The following is a 17,473-nucleotide window of genomic DNA, read 5'->3' as shown; positions in this document are numbered from 1 at the left end:
AAATGCATTTCACATGATTAGATGCTTGCATTTTTGCAATATATTTCAAAACTTCAGGACGATCTCTTTGCACTTCAGTCTTTACTTATAATGCAGGAAAACACAGCAGTTTCTAGATCACGTTTCCAAAATACTAAAGAACCAAGACACTTGGGAGAGTTAATGATGGAAACTTTTGTTCAATCAGCTGGTCTTGATATAACATTTGTTGTGTTTGGATTGTATATAGATATGTTTTGGGAGATAAATTGGGGCAGGTTTTTTTAATGTAGGTTATATACAAACACTTTAAAATAGATCTTATTTAAAATACTGGTGCTCTGCTCATGCTGTACATGTTGGCCCCAGTGCCTTTCCAAAAGCTTTGGAGAGTGCCTAAGAGATTTCACTAATAGATTGTTGTTTACAAAAAGGCAACAGATGAAAGTAGTTGTCGAAGGTGCAGACTATCTGGAGTGGAGCTTGCTGTTCCTAGAGGGTCATGTGGTTTTGCAAGCAGAGAGAGTCAAACAGGTTTTTTCTCAGAGAGTGAGAGAGAGAGACATATACACAGAGACAGAGATCAGTTCTGCAGTTTTACTGTCAGTAGCAGCAGCTGGGAGTGGAACAGGACAAGCTAGCAAGCTTGTGGAAAAACCCATTTGGAAGACAGGTTGTGAGTGCTTAGTTCAGCCTGGTCAAAGCCCTTGTGGCTCATACAAGAGAAGAGGACTGACTGTCTAATGTTTCACTTGAAATAAGAGAAACAAAATTGAACTCTGTGGTGACCTGAAAGAAAGGTGTTATCATCTGGAGAATACTGATGGGGCAAGTTTCTTCAGCAAGACACTGAAGTGGCTGATTAAAAAAGGAATCAGTTGTGGGTGTCCAGTGTTATAATTCAAAACAAATCTCTCTCTGAAAACTGACAAGAACCTTCCTGAGCAGTAACCCTTTACCTTTCACGCACTAAAGTCTGGTGAACTTCATAATTGCTAAATTCTGCACACAGATATGAATTGCCTGCCACCCATGAACTTGGAAGAGTGAGAACTGAGATTGGATTGTGAATCAAAGATCTTTTCTGAACTTGTGTATGCACAATGCGCGCGCGCGCACACACACACACACACACACACACACACACACACACACACACACACACACACACACACACCATATTGCGCTTAGAATTAGAAGGGGGTGGTTAGGTTAATTGAGTAAATAGTGATAAGTTTGATTCTATTTTCATGTTTAAAGATAATTAAAAGCAACTTTTGTTTAAGTAACCATTTGTCTTGGTGAATATCTACTGCTCCTGGGTTTTGGGGTCCATTAGATCCAAGATACAATGCATACACTGTGTAAAATGCTCTCATTGTGGCATGGAAACAACAGTCTGTGTTGAAGTAACTGCAGGGAATTTGAATCTGCAACTGAAAAGACTGGTTCAAGCATATTGGATTCTTTGAATTTCTTCGTTTGTTCTATGTTTTCTTCTCCTTCTTGAGCTTTTTGTTCAGAATTAAGAATTGCTCCCATTCCATTTTTTTTTTGCATGTTTTGAGGAAATTGATGAAATTAATGCCACAGTCTCAATCACCTCAGTTGGGGCAGGATGTGTTCAAGGGTATGGCACATAGGCAGGTTATAAGGTGATATATTCCTTTTGCATTTGCATTGGGGGTTCTGTTTGCTCACAATGGATGGACTTGAGTTTCATAATTACCATCTGAAAAATTGCTCCCATGCATAAGAGAGAAAAGTTTCATTTTATTTTCCAAGAAAGATTTGAACATATCCTTGAATATCCTTTGAACATATCCTTGAATATCCTTTGAACATATCCTTGAATATTATTTTTCTCCTTGTAATATCATGGCTGACATTTTGTTACAATTTGTGATGCCTTTGATTCTCCAGATACTAGAACAAATATTGGGTTAATAAGCAAACGAGTTTTTAATATTCTGTGCTGACCAACAAACTTTAAATTCCAAAAGACAATTGCAAAAATACACATTGCTTTGCCATAACATGTATCTTAAATGTTTGTAAATTTCTTTGGAACTATAGATCATTACATCTCAGAAACAGGTTCCTTTGGCCCTTCTATTCTGTGCTGAACCATTTTTCTGCCTAGTCCACTGACTTTCACCCAGTCTATAGCCCTCCATACCTCTGCCATTCATGTACCTGTCCAAAATTCTTCTTAAATGTTAAAATTGAGTCAGCATTCACCATTTCACCTGGCAACTCATTCCACTGTCCCACCACTCTGAATGGAGAAGTTCCCTCTAAACATTTCCCTTTTCACCCTCAACCTACGTCCTCTGCTGGTTTGTATCTCTATCCTTGGTGGAAAAAAACCTACCTATATTTACTCCTTCTATCCCCCTCATAATTTTAAATACCTCTATTAAATCTCCCCTCATTGTTCCATGTTTCAGGGAATAAAGTCTTAACCTGTTTAACATTTCCCTTTAATTCAGCTCCTGAATCTGAATTTAAATCTGAACTCAATATTACTTATTAAAAAAAATGAAATATTATTGATTGCGAAGTAAATTTCTAGGTTGAAGAATAATTGAATATTTTCCAATGCTGAATCATCAAAAGTTCCTCTTAACGTCATCTTTATTGGGGATTATTTAGAAATTCAGTTTTTAATTTAAATACCATATTCATTCAGCACATATACCTTATGGTTGGCTTCCCACTTGTTGATTGTCCCATGCTAGATTATCAAATGGACTTAAATTCTGTGAATAGCAATCAATGGTTCTTGTGTTCAGAGCGGAGAAGCTCGCATTTTCCACATAAATTTATAAGATCCTCCCTTCATTTTTTTTTATTGACATTTTATGGTGTCAGAAGTGCAAATGTTGAACATTCTTGCTAAATGATTGATTTGTGAACTTTATCATAAAAGAACATTAACATTTGAGGAAAGTTTGAAAATAATGGAGAATGTCGATAGCTACTTTGGATCATACCGTCTCTTGCCTGTTTTGGGTTGTGACTATATAGTCTTATTTCAGTTAAATTTTCCAAATTGGTTTGCAGAGAAATCTGGGCTGCTTTGTATCTGAAGCTATTATTATAAACACAATAATGCAAACATGGAATATTGAATAAGCAATGAGTTAAATGGAATAAAATATTTATGTAAATTGTACAAAATAGTGCTACTACAATAAGCAGATTCAATAAACTAGAGTGAGATTGTTTCTTTTGTTAACTGGAGAATGTAGCCAAAATGACAATAATTATACAGGAAGCAAAACAAAAACAGAAAAGTCCAAAAATATTCAGGATACCAAGCAACAATTGTGGAGAAGGGAAAAAAAGTCAATGTTTTAGATTAATGACTCTACATCATAATTGGAAATGTGGGAAATTGGGTGGCACATTTGACGTAGCGGTTAGCACAACACCTTTACAATGCCAGTGATTTTGACTGGGGTTTGAATCACACGATATCTGTCAGGAGTTTGTATGTTCTCCCTTTGTCTGCATGGGTTTTCCCCAGAACCTCTGGTTTCTTCCCACTGTTCGAAACTTACCAGGGGTGTAGTTTAATTGGGTAGCATAGGCCTGTGGGTCAAATGGCCTGTTACCATGCTGTATATCTAAATTTAAAAAAAAATTAAATTAAAAAAACACAGCCATATTCAAATTGCTTTAAGGAGGTGTGGAGAGAACTGGGGATATTGCTTCAGGACTTGTGAGATTAGATTTAAGACAGGTGAGGATTGCTTCTCCCAGAGAGGAGTGAATCTTTGGAATTCTGTGTGCAATGAGGCACTAGAGGCAGGCTCGTAAATTTTTTTAAAAATTTAGAAATACAACACTTTAACAGGCCTTTCCAGCTCACAATCCCAATTAATATACTAATTAATGTACAAACTTCAAACATGTTTGGAGGGTGGGAGGAAATAGAGCACTCAGAAGAAACCCAAGCTGGCATTGGAAGAACGTACAAGCTTTTTACAGCACCAGATTCAAACCTGGGTGTTGGCACTGTGGTGCTGTTGCTCTAACCACACTGCCCTTTTATTTAAGAAGCACAATTCTTGAGTAGTAGGGGAATTGAGGATTATGGGGATTGTGTGATAAGTGGAGATGAGTCCGAGCAGGTTCAGAGAGCCAGATCGCCTACTCCTGGTCCAATTCCTCATGTCCTTCGAAAAGGGTATATTTGTGATTGTCCAGATAATAATTATTTTTGGTGTCAATAATTGGAGATGGAACAAAATAAAAGAATATCCTGGGCCTGAGATTCAGAGCAAATGTAAGATATCAGAAAAAGATGCTGGAAGTACTCACAAGATCACTTAACGTATGTGGAAAAATAAAAACGGACTCATTATTGAAGGTGGATTGCATTGAATTAAAGGTGCACAAAGTTGCTAAATTCAGCATTGAGTTCTGAGGGTTAAATTCTGCTAAGATAAAAGATGAGGTACTTTTTATGGAACATAAGTTGCATGTTATTGAAACAATGTTGGAAGTTGAGTGAGCTGAGAATTCACTGTGATAAATAATTGGAAGTGCAGGTTTTCCCAAATGAAGGTATTGTGCAAAGTTCTCATCCATTCTTGTCTTGGATTCTTCAAAATATCAGAGCAGCTAAAATGGGGGAATTAACAGTCTACCTGAAGGGTGATTTTTGAAGCCTCTTTTGTTTCTAAATTTTTTAAAATAAGTTTTTAGTTACTAACAATTGGTTACATTTGTTTTAATGTAGTATCCAAGAGCAGTCTGAAAGAGGATTCAATAAAAACAGATGAGTTGGAATCAATGCAGAAATTAATTCATAAGCAATGCTTTTTGGAGGGCTTGCATCAATTGGTTCTTGAAACTTTGAACAAGGTAATGAAAAATATTTTTTCATGTGCAAAGTTAAGTATATGCAATAAAATTGCTCAGAATGTTTACAAGTTCTGAAAAATAGCAAACGAATAATGAAGGAGATGCTTTCTTAGTCTGTTATATGGTGCTCCAAGTCTGGAAGATTGTTCGTGTGGTATATTTGTTTAAAATGGAAGAAAGCAATACTGTATATCATTAAGTGACCAGGTTTTTAATTTGTCTTTGCAAATTATTGGAAAAAGAGAGGAATAGTATAAAATTTGAGGTTTCAGAGTTGATATGGATGTGTTAAAAAGATTTTTTAAACTAAATTGCTTGGCTAGTTTGAACATTTATAAGGAAGGACAATAAGAGTTACACATTAGGTACATAGATTTTAGAAAGGTGTGTGAATAAGTTCCATGTGAAAACTGATTAGGAAAGTAAAAGGGATCCAAAAAAAAGTGGTAAAACATGATTGGAAGGCAATGGAATCTGGGCTCTATTAGATCATTTGCATTTTGTGGTGGCTATTAGTGATTTTTGACTTAAATATAAGGACCACGTTTAAGAAATTTTTATTATGCTAATAGTTAGGAAGAAAGCTAATGCAAAAGAAGAGTGGGCATGTTTTGATCATATGAAGTAAGAGTTAAGCCAAAGTTATACAGTAATACTGTTTGCTATTTTGTCAAGGTTGAGGTTATGGAGTACCTGGGGGTGCATGTCAAGATGGGCCAAATTTTCCTGGTTTCCTTGAGAGAAAATCTTGCCAAACGAGCCTATTGCAACTTTTTGAGAAAACCACAAGCAGGCTAGACAAATGAGATGCATTGGATGTTGGATTTAGACTTTCAAAAGGCCTTTGGCGATGTGCCACACAAGATGCTGCTTAACAAAATGAGAGCATTGGCTGAATTCACTGGCTGAGCATTGGCTGATCGGCAGGAAACAGAGTGGAAATAAAGGGATTCTGTTCTGGTTGGCTTCTGGTTACCAGTGGTGTTCCGCAAATGCTAGAGCTGGGGGCTGCTTTTTATGATGCTTGTTAACAATTTGGATTGTGGAATAAATGGTTTTGTGGCTAAATTTGCAGATCCTACCAAGTTAAGTAGAGGAGCAGGTTACCCATGAGGAAATGGACAGAGAGACTTGGATAGATTGAGAGAATGGGCAAAGAAGTGACATATTTAATGCAATATTGGAAAGTATGTGGTCATGCACTTGGGTAGAAGGAATAAAAGGGCACAATTATTTGGATAGGGAGAACAGTCAACATTTGGAGGTGCAAAGAGACTTGGGAATCCTTGTACAGAATACCCTAAAGGTTAAGTCGGAGGTAAAGAAAAATAATCTAACATTTATACCTAAAGAAATAGGATACAAGAGCAGGGATGTGATGTTGAGGCTTGATAAGGGTCCGGTGAGGCCTCACTTGGAATATAGGGTACAGTTTTGGGCTCTTTATTTAATAAAGAAAGTGTGACATTGTAGACGGTTCAGAGAAAATTCACAGAGTTATTCCTGAAATGAAGGGATTAGCATATGAGGACTGTACTTCTTGGAGTTCCGAAGAATGAAGGGGGATCTCATAGAAGCATTTTGAATGTTGAATAGACTGGACAGAGTAGATGTGGCAAAGTTGTTTTCCATGGTAGAGGAGTCGAGGACAAGACTGCACAACTTCAGCATCACAGGGCACCCATTTAAAGCCGATGCGGAGATTTTTTTTGCCAGAGAGTGGTGAAACCCTGGAATTTGCTACCAAGTCATTGGGTGTATCTAAGGCAAAGATTGTTAAGTATCTGAATAGTCAGGTTATCAAAGGTCATAGGGAGAAGGCAGGGGAGTGGGGCTGAATGGGAAAATGAATCACCTCGTGATGGAATAGCGGAGTGAGCTTGACGGGCCAAATTACTGACTTGTGTTCTGATATCTTCTGGTCCAATCACACTGCAGAAAGAATGTGATTTGTCTTTCTGTTTTTTTTTAGTGTCAATAATAATTGGTAGAATATTTAATTGGAGATTGATGGTACTAATTATTTCATTGAGAGTGAATTGGTTTGCCAAGGATGGAGGAGCAAGTTCATCTCACTGAAATATTATTTCATCTTATTTAAATGCGTTGTAATGTCACTTCCTTTAATTTCACTTAAATCAATGAAAAAGAACTGGTTGATTAACATTGGAAGCATACAGCCAACATGAAATGTGGGAATCATTGTTGAGATCTATGGGGCCAGTTTACAATTTGGCTTGTATGGGTGCAGTGGTATTTGTTAAGTATTTTCTGTGTTTCCTTATGAATAATAAAACTTAATTTTGCTGAATGGAAATAGCATTAAAATATATACTCATTAACTATTTGTCAAGAAGTAATTTGTGGTCATTCCAGTTTAATTATTTGTAGCTGTTAATGTTAAGTTCAATGATGCTAAAAAAACTTTGTTTCTTGTTTTCAGTTCATTCAGAATGCAGCAATCCAACACTATGGTCTTCAAGTGCTATATTCTATTTCTGATCCTTCAGATATGAAGGAACTGATAAAACATGGCGTTTTGGACACCATAATCCATGCTTTGCAATTGTTTCCACATAAACGAGGTAGGAAAGACATGCCACTGTCCTATATTTTGTGGTCGTCTCAAAAAAAAACATAAATTTTCCCCCTTCTGTTTCAAAAAGGAAAAATTCTATGATTAACAAGTATGTTTGTGATTTGATGGTAAATGATTTGATGACCCTCAAATGATGTGATTTGAGGGTAAATGATTTGCTGACCCTCAAATGATGCCAAATAAGAAAGAAAATGAAACTTCAATTTGAAACTAAGCTTTGAAAGCTAAGAAGGCAAAGAAAGAAAATGAATTGAGCTCCTGTGAATATAAATTATTTGTGTCAAAAAATAAAAGTTAATAAAGCTGTAAAAGCCCAATGATGGTTAAATTTGATGTAGATGCACCTGGAATATCTGCAAAACTCAAAAAAATAGTCATAACTTGTAGGTCCTTTTCATGGCTTTCAGGTATTTTAAACTTGTTCCTGTCAGCTAACTAAATTGTTTTGCAAGTAGTTGTGGTAGCCAATTTGTGCAGAGCAAAAGGGTTAAAAAAAATTATAATCTCTTAATGATGTTGTTTAAGAAATAACTGAGAGCAAGGCAAATGTTCCATGTTCTGTGAATGATGTTGTGGGACCCAACTATCATGAGATGCTAAATTTTCTGCAACAATTCTTGAAGGAAGGCTTAAACCTTGTCTGTATGCAAGCAAAGACCAAGATGAAATTCTGTTAGGGTTCATCTTGGATCAGTGGTTTTCAGACTTTTTCTTTTCACTCACAGACCACCTTAAGTAATCCCTAACTAATCAAAGACCGTCGATGGCATAGGGATTACTTAAGGTGGTCTGTGAGTGGAATGAAAAAGTCTGAAAGCCCCTGGTTTAGATAACCCCTGGTTAAGCAGTTCTATTGCTTAAATGTGCCTTTGAAATTTGAGCATTATTGGCAAGATTGCATTTATTGTTCATATCTAGGCTTCCTGAAAAAAAATGTTGAAGCCTTTTTAAGCTACTACATTATTTGGATTTATGGTTTTACTGAGCAAAATGAAGGAATGTTATATGGCACGAATACAATTGGTGGTGTGGAGTTATTGGACCTAATGTTCCCGTGCCAAGTCGTGAGATGAGGAGATGCAAAACAGATTGCAAATGGGATTTATAACAATAAAATTTATTTACAGTGTATCAATGAATATGGAAAATAATTGTTGCACAGGTATTGGACTTTTTTTTAAAGCACAGTAATAAGTTCCATCTGTCTTTTTCAGAAATTCAATGTCTGGGTCTGAAACTTCTGGTGGTTTTTGTACCTGAGATAGATTTGCCTCAAACATTTTTAGTATTATTGACAAATGTTTTGATGGGGACATTGCGCCGATATGAAGAGGACATAGAAGTGCAAATACTGGTAGGTTTTTGGATGTCTCATCTCAGAAAAACTAGAGGTAAAAGGGAAGGGAGAGTTTTCTTTTGAGATTTTTTTTATCGTCAGCTCAATATAGCTTATTTCGTTTCTGTAAAGAAAGGAGCACTGATTAGTTAAAACAAACTAGGAAATTTTATGTTCCTCCAAAGATTATGAAAATGAACCCATTTGTTTGTCTTGTGAATTGGTGTACTTCTCACCTTTTTCAGTGGTTTTAGTTTCAAATGCTGAGTATAGAGAATCTTGGACAAATTCACTGTGTGCGCGCATTTCTCATAATTACAGGACAGTGTCATTTAAACAGTTTTGATTTGGCTCTGAAATTTGCACACAGAATGGCAGTTGGGATTTGCTTTATTCAAATCAAGTGAAATGCAATTGGGGGGTTTAAAAAAAAGTATATGGCCAAGACAGATACGAATACTTTTGGACAAGAACCATTCATACCAAATCCTCATGTTACTCAATACTCAATTTGATAAATGAAAGCAACTTAACAATGAGTATGCAAACATGCAGATAGTGAGGGCTTCTGGTGACGGATTAGAAAGATTGAAGGAGCGCACTGACATGTGAAAGACTTATCAAAGGCAAATTTGCTTTGCTGAATTTTGTTTTGGTGCTGATATTGACAGTTTGCTTCCATTCAAAAATCTTGAGTTCATGCAATTTGGCAAACTGTAGAGCCTTCATGTTCCATGCACACAACAGTATGTGGCTGGTGACGTCAACCATCACGATATGCTGACTTGAAGCCAGCTTTACTAAATTTGCCCTTGATAATCGAGCTAGTTCCATTCATGAATGGGAAACCAGCCATTAAACAATTGCCCATTTGTTTTATTTTAAAAAAATTCATTGAATGACATATAGTTTTTTGTGAGTTCAAGTTGTTGGAGTGAAACTAGTGATTGATTTCCTAACATAACGTGACATTCAGAGGTTCTTCATTTGAGCCAGCAACAACATCAATAAAGGTTTTTCCTCATTTCTAGAAAATGGATCTCATCTACTTTAGGGGCACTGAGTTTAGCAGCACCACTAAATTGTGTATCTGTCAAAAAAAAAATACATGGCAGTAGTTTATAAAATACACACGCTGACCCATGTTCAGACTATTAATACCCAGAAGTGCTGAAATAGGATTTGCACCATTTTCAAGGGGCACAGTTGAATGCAATGGCTAGTACTTTGCTGAACAGCAATCACAGAAAGATGTTTGTCTCATCAAATTCAGGGGCACCTCATAAGTGGTTACCCTTGACGAGTTAGCGAGATGCCAATCTAGCTAGAGGCATAGACTACTGCTCCAGTCAGCAGAAGGCAACTGAGCTGGAGCAGTAAATGACAGCACTCACTGCACAAGGCAAAACTTTAACCACCCAATGGAATTACCCCCCATTTCTGGCCTAGTTGGAATCCTGTGGGTCGGGGACAAGGTAGAGATGTACTTGTTTAAAGCACTGGAAATTTAGTGCAACAGACTGGTCATTCCAGCCACCTTGCGACTTCTACAACCAGAAAACTACCCAGCAGTAGAGGCAACTGCTGCTCATGGGCAATTCAGCCACTGTCTTTTCCTCAAAGATCATCTCTTGGGGGTTCAATTTCTTGTGGATTCCGGTGTTGAAACTTCTGTAGTCCTTTCAGCTCCTGAAGAGCGCAGTTACCCTAACTTTCATATTCAGACATGTGGCTAGTGGTCACTCGTGCTGGATTTTGGTCTCAGCAGACCATCTTGATGCTTTCCACAGTTCCAAATGTAGCAAATTCTATCGTGGAGTAGGGGGTGGATTTTCTGTCACATTTTTCACTGTTGGTGGATTTGAAGAATTCCTGTGTTGTGAACTGCAGCACTTAGGGCTGCTTTTGTCATCGCTCAAATGTTGTCACCCACTTGATGAGTCTCCAACCTAGCTCCTGCCTGTTCTGAGCATTGCTCAAAAATTTCCCTCATTTAATAACCCCATCATATCACCATGGGGATATTAAACATGCAGTAACCCTCCACATGGAGTCCCGAAGTCCTCTGGATGCAGCGTGTGCTCATAGATTGCCCCTAGGTCATCTTAAAATTGCAAAAGCAGAATTTGAGCACATGCAGAGCTGGGAATAATATATAGATCTAAGAGCTGCTGAGTGTTTCTGTTGCATATGGTCCTGAAGAAGTCTCCCGGGGATTGGCAATGGTGTGGTGATTATCATGTGCTGAACAATTCCACCATTCCTGGCTAGTACAACATTCCCAATGTACAAGATTTCGAAGCGAACCTGCTTGACAAATGGGTATTTGCAAAAATGAACCTGGAGCATGCCTACTATCAGATTCCGGTGGAAACTTCCAATATTGCCAAAACTGCTATAATTACTCCTTTTGCCATGAATGAGTTTTTTTCGGATGCCATTAGATTTGGGGAATGAAGCTCAGACGTTTCAACGGTTTATGGACCATGTGCTCTCTGGCCTCTATTTTGTATTCATCTACATGGATGATATTCTTGTGACAAGCATGCATGAAGAAGAGCACAAGCACCATCTTATAACACTGTTCCAGAGTCGCGATGAATTTGGCATTGTAATCAATCCATCTAAATCCGTTTGTGGTGCCTCTGAACTTAGATTTTTGGGTCATTAAGTTACCAGACACAGTATCTTACCAGATGAAATGAAGATGCAAGAAATTTGAGATTTTCCTCCTCCCATTATGTTTGGCCAGTCATGGCATTTTTAGCGATGATAAATGCCAAATGCAGCAGCTTTCATCTTATCCGTTACCGACCAACTTATGTCAGCTCCTTTTTTTAAAAAAAAAATTGTTGGGGCAACGATGTCACTCATGCTTTCAACAATGTAAAGACTGCACTTGCGAATGCCATGATGCTTGTACATCAGAAGTTTAACCCCTTGTTCTCTTACAATGCGTACCTCTGTCGGTGCCATGGGATCAATGTGAGAACAAAGAGTGTGGGTGGTTGGAGTCTCTGGCATTCTTTTCAGCCAAGCTACCATCTGCTCAGGAGAAATACAGCACGTTTGGGCAAGAACCTCTAGTCATCTATTCACAGTGAAACATTTCCATTTTTGGATGGATGGTCAACATTTTTCCATTTATTACAGACAACCACCCAGTTTCTTCAGGTGCTTTGGGCACACCTCTGCCTACAACTCCCTCTCTTTTATTTTGTCTCCGCAATATATTGGGATAGGCCTTCTGCTTCTTTTCTCCCTAAAACATAAAGTGCCCTCTGTAATGTTTGGTCAAAGACACTTTTTTTCCTGGTGCTCCACAGTTTTCAATTTCTTATCAAACAATTCACATGTTTTTAACATGCACCTTTCAGATTTTATTCAAGGTTATTTGTATACATTTTGTTTGACCATGTGGAAATTACAGCACTTTTTATACATAGTCTCCCATTTCAGAGCACCATGATGTTTGGGACATTTGGCTTCACAGGTATTTGTGAGTATTCAGGTATGTTTAATTGCTTCATTAGTGCAGGTATAAGAGAACTAGTTTTGCCTCTAAACTTTCAATTGACTTTGGAGTCTGTAGTTGTCATTTTTCAACATGAGGACCAGAAAGTCAAAGAAGCCATTATGAGGCTGAAAAACAAGAATAAAACAGTAAGACAAATCACTTAAACCAAAGGATGACCAAAATCAACAGTTTGGAACATAATAAAGAAGAAAGAGTGGACTGGTGAGCTCAGTAATTGCAAAGAGACTGGTCTTCCAAGGAAGACCTCCACTAATGATGAAGAATTTTCATCATAATGAAGAAAAATCCCCAAATGCTGTCCGACACATCAGAAACACTCTTCAGGAGACAGTTGTGGATATGTCAGTTACAACTGTCTTTAGAGTACTTCATGGACAAAAATACAGAGGCTTCACTACATGATCTTGGGAAGTTCCTTTACACCTCCACACTTTGCTCTTGCCATCACTCTGATACATATTAATCATCTCATCTGTAATCTTGGTCTCATCTTTCCACAAGAAGTCCACAGGATCTGTTAAATACTTTTTGGCAAACTATAATCTGGCCATCGTTTCTTAGTTAACCAGTGGTTTGCATTTTCCAGTGTATCCTCTATATTTCTTTTCATGAAGTCTGTTGCGGACAGTAGTTATTGACATATGACACCTGTCTCCTGAAGAATGTTTCAGTCACACGTTTGAGGATTTTCCTTCAATATGAAAATAATTCTTCTGTTATCAGCAGTGGAGGTCTTCCTTGGAATACCATTCTCTTTACAATTACTGAGCTCACCAGTACGCTTTTCCTTCTTAATGATGTTCCAAAGTTGATTTTGGTAATCTGAAGACTGGACGATGTCTCTTATTGTTTTATTCTTGTTTTTCAGCCTCATAATGGCCTCTTTGACTTCCATTGGCACAACTCTGGTCCTCATGTTGAAAAATAGCAACTACAGACTCCAGGGTCATCAAAAGCTTTAAAGCTTTTGTATACCTGCACCAATGAAGCAATTAAACATACCTGAGTATTCACCAACACCTGTGAAGCCAAATGTCCCAAACATTATGGTCCCCTGAAATGAGGAGACTATGCACAAAAAGTGCTGTAATTTCTACATTGCGCAACCAAAATGTATACAAACAACCTGGAATAAAATCTGGATTGTGCTTTTAAATGTATGTGAATTGTTTGATACAAATTTCAATCTGTGGAGCACAAAGGCAAATAAAGGGGGGAAAAAAAGTTAATTTATACCAAACATCATGGAGAGCACTGTATCATAATAGAACAAGACAGAAGGCTAGAAGTGGAAATTCCAGGGAGAATGGTGTGAATTAGGAAACTCTGGACTGGAGGTCATGTCCATTAACTTGCAGGGCCGCTGACCATCAGAAGCACAGGTGGAGGCTGCATGCTATTTCCGGTTTATCTGCAGACTTATCCCGATCCAGTAAGAAGGTTGGTACCGCAAGGAACAAAACGAAGCTCCAAAGGAACAGAATATTGCTACTTGGAATGTCCTCATTGGATAGAAAGAAGCCCATGTGAATAGACTCCTTGAGTAACTTGCCTTTTGACAAGACATAAGCATGAGCAGCTAGGTGTTTCCCATGAATGGAGAGAAATTGTGAGTCATCACCAATGTCTCCTGTAGGAACAAAGTGATGGCATGTAGGGGTGACCAACCTTTTAAATTTTAATTTAGACACACAGCATGGTTACAGGCCATTTTGGCCCACCAGTCTGTGCCACCTAATTAATTTACACCCCCAGTACATACTCATAGAACGAAATCGCCTGTTATGCTGTATGTATAAATTTAAAATGAAAAAGTTGGCCATCCCTGAATTGGTGTATCTTCAGCTGGAACTTGCATGCCTTTGCACCTGTCTTCATTGACAGAGTCGTTTTCAACTTGCACAGAGAGCTGACTTAGAAAAGAGTGAAGGCAACAAGGACAAGACGCCTGTGATTTGGGCCAGCAATGTCATCTCTGTGTCTGCATGTTGAAATAGTAATGGTGTGCCAAAAATCTTCACACCATTGTTGACTCAGTTCTCTGAAAAGTTTTGGGTTCACATCATTGATGTCCTCACTTCATTGGACACCGATTTATCTTTCATCACATAACATGGCAACTTATGGTAACTTGAATTCTGTAGCCAGCCATCTGAGAGAGGTCTCACTATTACATCACTGCTCTTGTACAATATCAATCCAGAAATGAATGCCTGCATTGCATTTGCCTTTTTCGCCACTGAATCAACCTGGATGTCCACCCTTAGGGTATCTTGCATGAGGACTCCCAAGTCCCTTTGCACCTTGCAATTTTGAATTTTCTCTCCATCTAAGTATTTCTTTGCCCAAAGTGCATGACTGTACACTTTCCACCATTGCATTTCAACTGCCACCTCTTAGCCCATTCTCCTAATTATCCAAGTCTCTCTGTAACCTTTCAGTATCCTCAGCACCACCTCCCCAACCACTTATTTTGGTATTATTTCCAAATTTAGACACAAAGCCATCTATTCCATAGTCCAAATCAAGAAGGGGCCCTAACATCGACCCAAGCAGAGTGCATGGTAGCCAGTAGCCAACCAGAACAGGACCCCTTTATTCTGACTCTGTTTTCTGTCCACCAGCCAATTTTTAGCCATGCTAGTATCCTTCCTGTAATTCCATTGCTCGCGTCTTGTATAACAGCTTGCCATATAACAGCTATATGGCAGCTTGTTGAAGTCCTTTTGAAAGTCCAAATACACAACATCCATGGAAACACCCATCTATTTTACTTGTGAGCTATTCACAAAATTGGAATAGATTTGTCAGGCATGATTTTCCTTTATGTGAACCATGCTTACTTGGGCCTATCTTTTTATGCACCTCCAGGTTTTCCATAATGATGATCGACTCCAACAGCTTCCCAACCACCAATGTAAGGCTAATAGGTCTATAAGAAGGGAGCTGCCTTGCTCCCTTCTTAAATAGCGGAGTGACATTCTCAATTCTACAGTCCACTGGAACCATGCCAGACTCCATTGATTCTTGGAAGATTATTACCAATGCCTCCGCAATCTCTATAGTTACCTCCTTCAGAACCCAAGGATGCATTCTATCTGCTGGGAGACTCATCAACCCTTAGACTATTTAGCTTCCCAAGTTCCTTCTCTCTTGACCACACTGCTGGCTATACTAGAGAAGACAGAATCAATTGTAGCTTTAAAAGTGGACCTCAGTAAACATTTGAAAGGAATGAATTTGCAGGGGTTTGAGGAGAGGCAGGAGAATGGGACTCGCTGGATTTCCCTTACTGAGAGGGACTCAAAAATCAAATGACATACTCTTGTTCTGTTGTAATGTTAAGGCTTTTTAGTATTGCCTGCCTGGCAGATAGGTTACCTCTGACGCTTGGATGGTTAAATGCATGGCTGAAATTGTGGGATCACAAATGGTATTATATGAAGATACAATTTGGATAAAAACTTGAAAGTTTCCAGTATTTTGGGCAAGGAGAAATGGATACATTCCTAAAATGCTAGCACAAGTAAATAGTGAACCATTTGTGCTTTTGAGCATCAGGTTGTTGTGAGGAAGTGGGATTCCCACGTTAGTTTGGAAGTTCAGGTTTCTTTCCCAGTCCGTTGAGCACAAAAATCAAGGCTGACAATCCAGTGCAGTATTGTACAAGTGGAACATCTTGAATGAAATTCTAGATTTAAAATAAGTCGTTAGAAACTTTGACAAATTGTTAAGCCATGGCACTTCACTTTGTTGGCTGTCAAAGATGTTGAATATTTATGTATAATTCCTAAATTATTATTAATCCAATTTTAAAATAATTAACTAAAGCTAAATTATTTAAAATATCAAACTGACACTAAGAATCAATAAAGAGCATTTAAACAAGCTTCAATTAATTAAAGGATTATAAATAGCCCACTAGATTTGTTTCAAACTTTTCTTCTCCATTCAAATCGTTTTTGGCCCATTCATTTTACTAGGAAATTGCCACAATTTTATTCACTGCTACTGCAATATTACCATGATTGGAATGTGGTTGGTGAAAGGCTGTCATAAAACTTGTTTGTGATTTCTGTTTACACATGCATGTATATCAATGCCAGTTCTGACCTTGATGACACTGAGACAGGAAACTGAACTCTTGGCATCTGAGCACAACATCCAGTGCACATGAATGATGTGTCTTATATTGGCTTCTGGTTTTGGCATTGCCACAGAACTTGCAGTTTGCATACTTTTAAGGCAAGAAGACATGATGAAAACCAGAAAAAGTCACAAGCTACATTTGTTGGAATTTTTTTCTCTCTCTCTGGAAGAATTACGTCATTTGATCAAACTGTCTTTCCTTTTCAGCAATGAAAAGATAAAGCTTCACCATCTCAGCTTTGGTCATGACCTAAAATAGATAAAAGATTAATAATTGTGGTTTTAAAAGAAGTATGTTAATGCAGAGATGCTTGTAAAAGTTTCAAGGCTCAACTGATGGAAACTCAAAGTTTGCTAAAATAAATTTTTATTGTTTATTCCTTTCTAGAGTTGTCAAGCAGCTTTGTTATATTTTGAAACCATACCATCTATAACAGAAATGTTTTTCATGGAGTGCATTGACACGTTTATTTTTCATCAGATGGCAAAATGCAGAGACAGAGAGGTGATTTTTAATTGACTTTCAGACTTTTGAGAATTTGAGAAGCATTATTTTTAATTCTGACTTGTTAATTATTTCAAAACCACTATTTTGAAATGATTAGCTGCAGGATCTCCTCTTGAAGTGTTTAACGAAGTTGGCCATTGATCGTGGAATAAGAAATCAGATGCTTGAAAATGCTTGCTCAGAAAATAATATCATGATGGCAAAATACCTAATTATGTTGGAGGCTGATGTCAATCAGAAATGTAAAAATGAATCATTAATTTACCAGGTAAATATTTAAAAATTTTAAATCTATTTTCACCATTCGCAAAATCATCTTTTGCCATTTCCAAAGTTATTGTTATTTGAAAGCAATGTGAGGCTTTGGTACAGATGGTAAATTAAAATGTTAAAAGAATGAAATTTCAAATACATTACTGAAATGCATGAACTTTTATTATTAATATTCTCACTGGAGACAAGTTGTTCTGGACCCTGGACAATTTTATT

At 37.6% G+C, this 17,473-nt stretch overlaps 1 protein-coding gene across 4 annotated transcripts in view; it reads left to right on the top strand.

The window, feature by feature from the left end:
• lrrk2 (leucine-rich repeat kinase 2) overlaps positions 1–17,473 on the top strand; it is a 145,414-nt gene that overhangs the window by 40,347 nt on the left and 87,594 nt on the right. For all 4 annotated transcript variants that reach the window (XM_069910021.1, XM_069910024.1, XM_069910023.1 and 1 more), the window contains 5 exons: positions 4,730–4,854; positions 7,298–7,439; positions 8,668–8,807; positions 16,865–16,981; positions 17,082–17,252. In XM_069910021.1, the coding sequence (XP_069766122.1) occupies positions 4,730–4,854; positions 7,298–7,439; positions 8,668–8,807; positions 16,865–16,981; positions 17,082–17,252 (695 nt within the window). The remainder of the gene's footprint in view (positions 1–4,729; positions 4,855–7,297; positions 7,440–8,667; positions 8,808–16,864; positions 16,982–17,081; positions 17,253–17,473) is intronic.

Source organism: Narcine bancroftii, chromosome 13 (assembly GCF_036971445.1).
Source record: "Narcine bancroftii isolate sNarBan1 chromosome 13, sNarBan1.hap1, whole genome shotgun sequence".
Classification (NCBI taxonomy): Eukaryota; Metazoa; Chordata; class Chondrichthyes; order Torpediniformes; family Narcinidae; genus Narcine; species Narcine bancroftii.
This window is presented reverse-complemented; position numbering and strand designations above follow the sequence as displayed.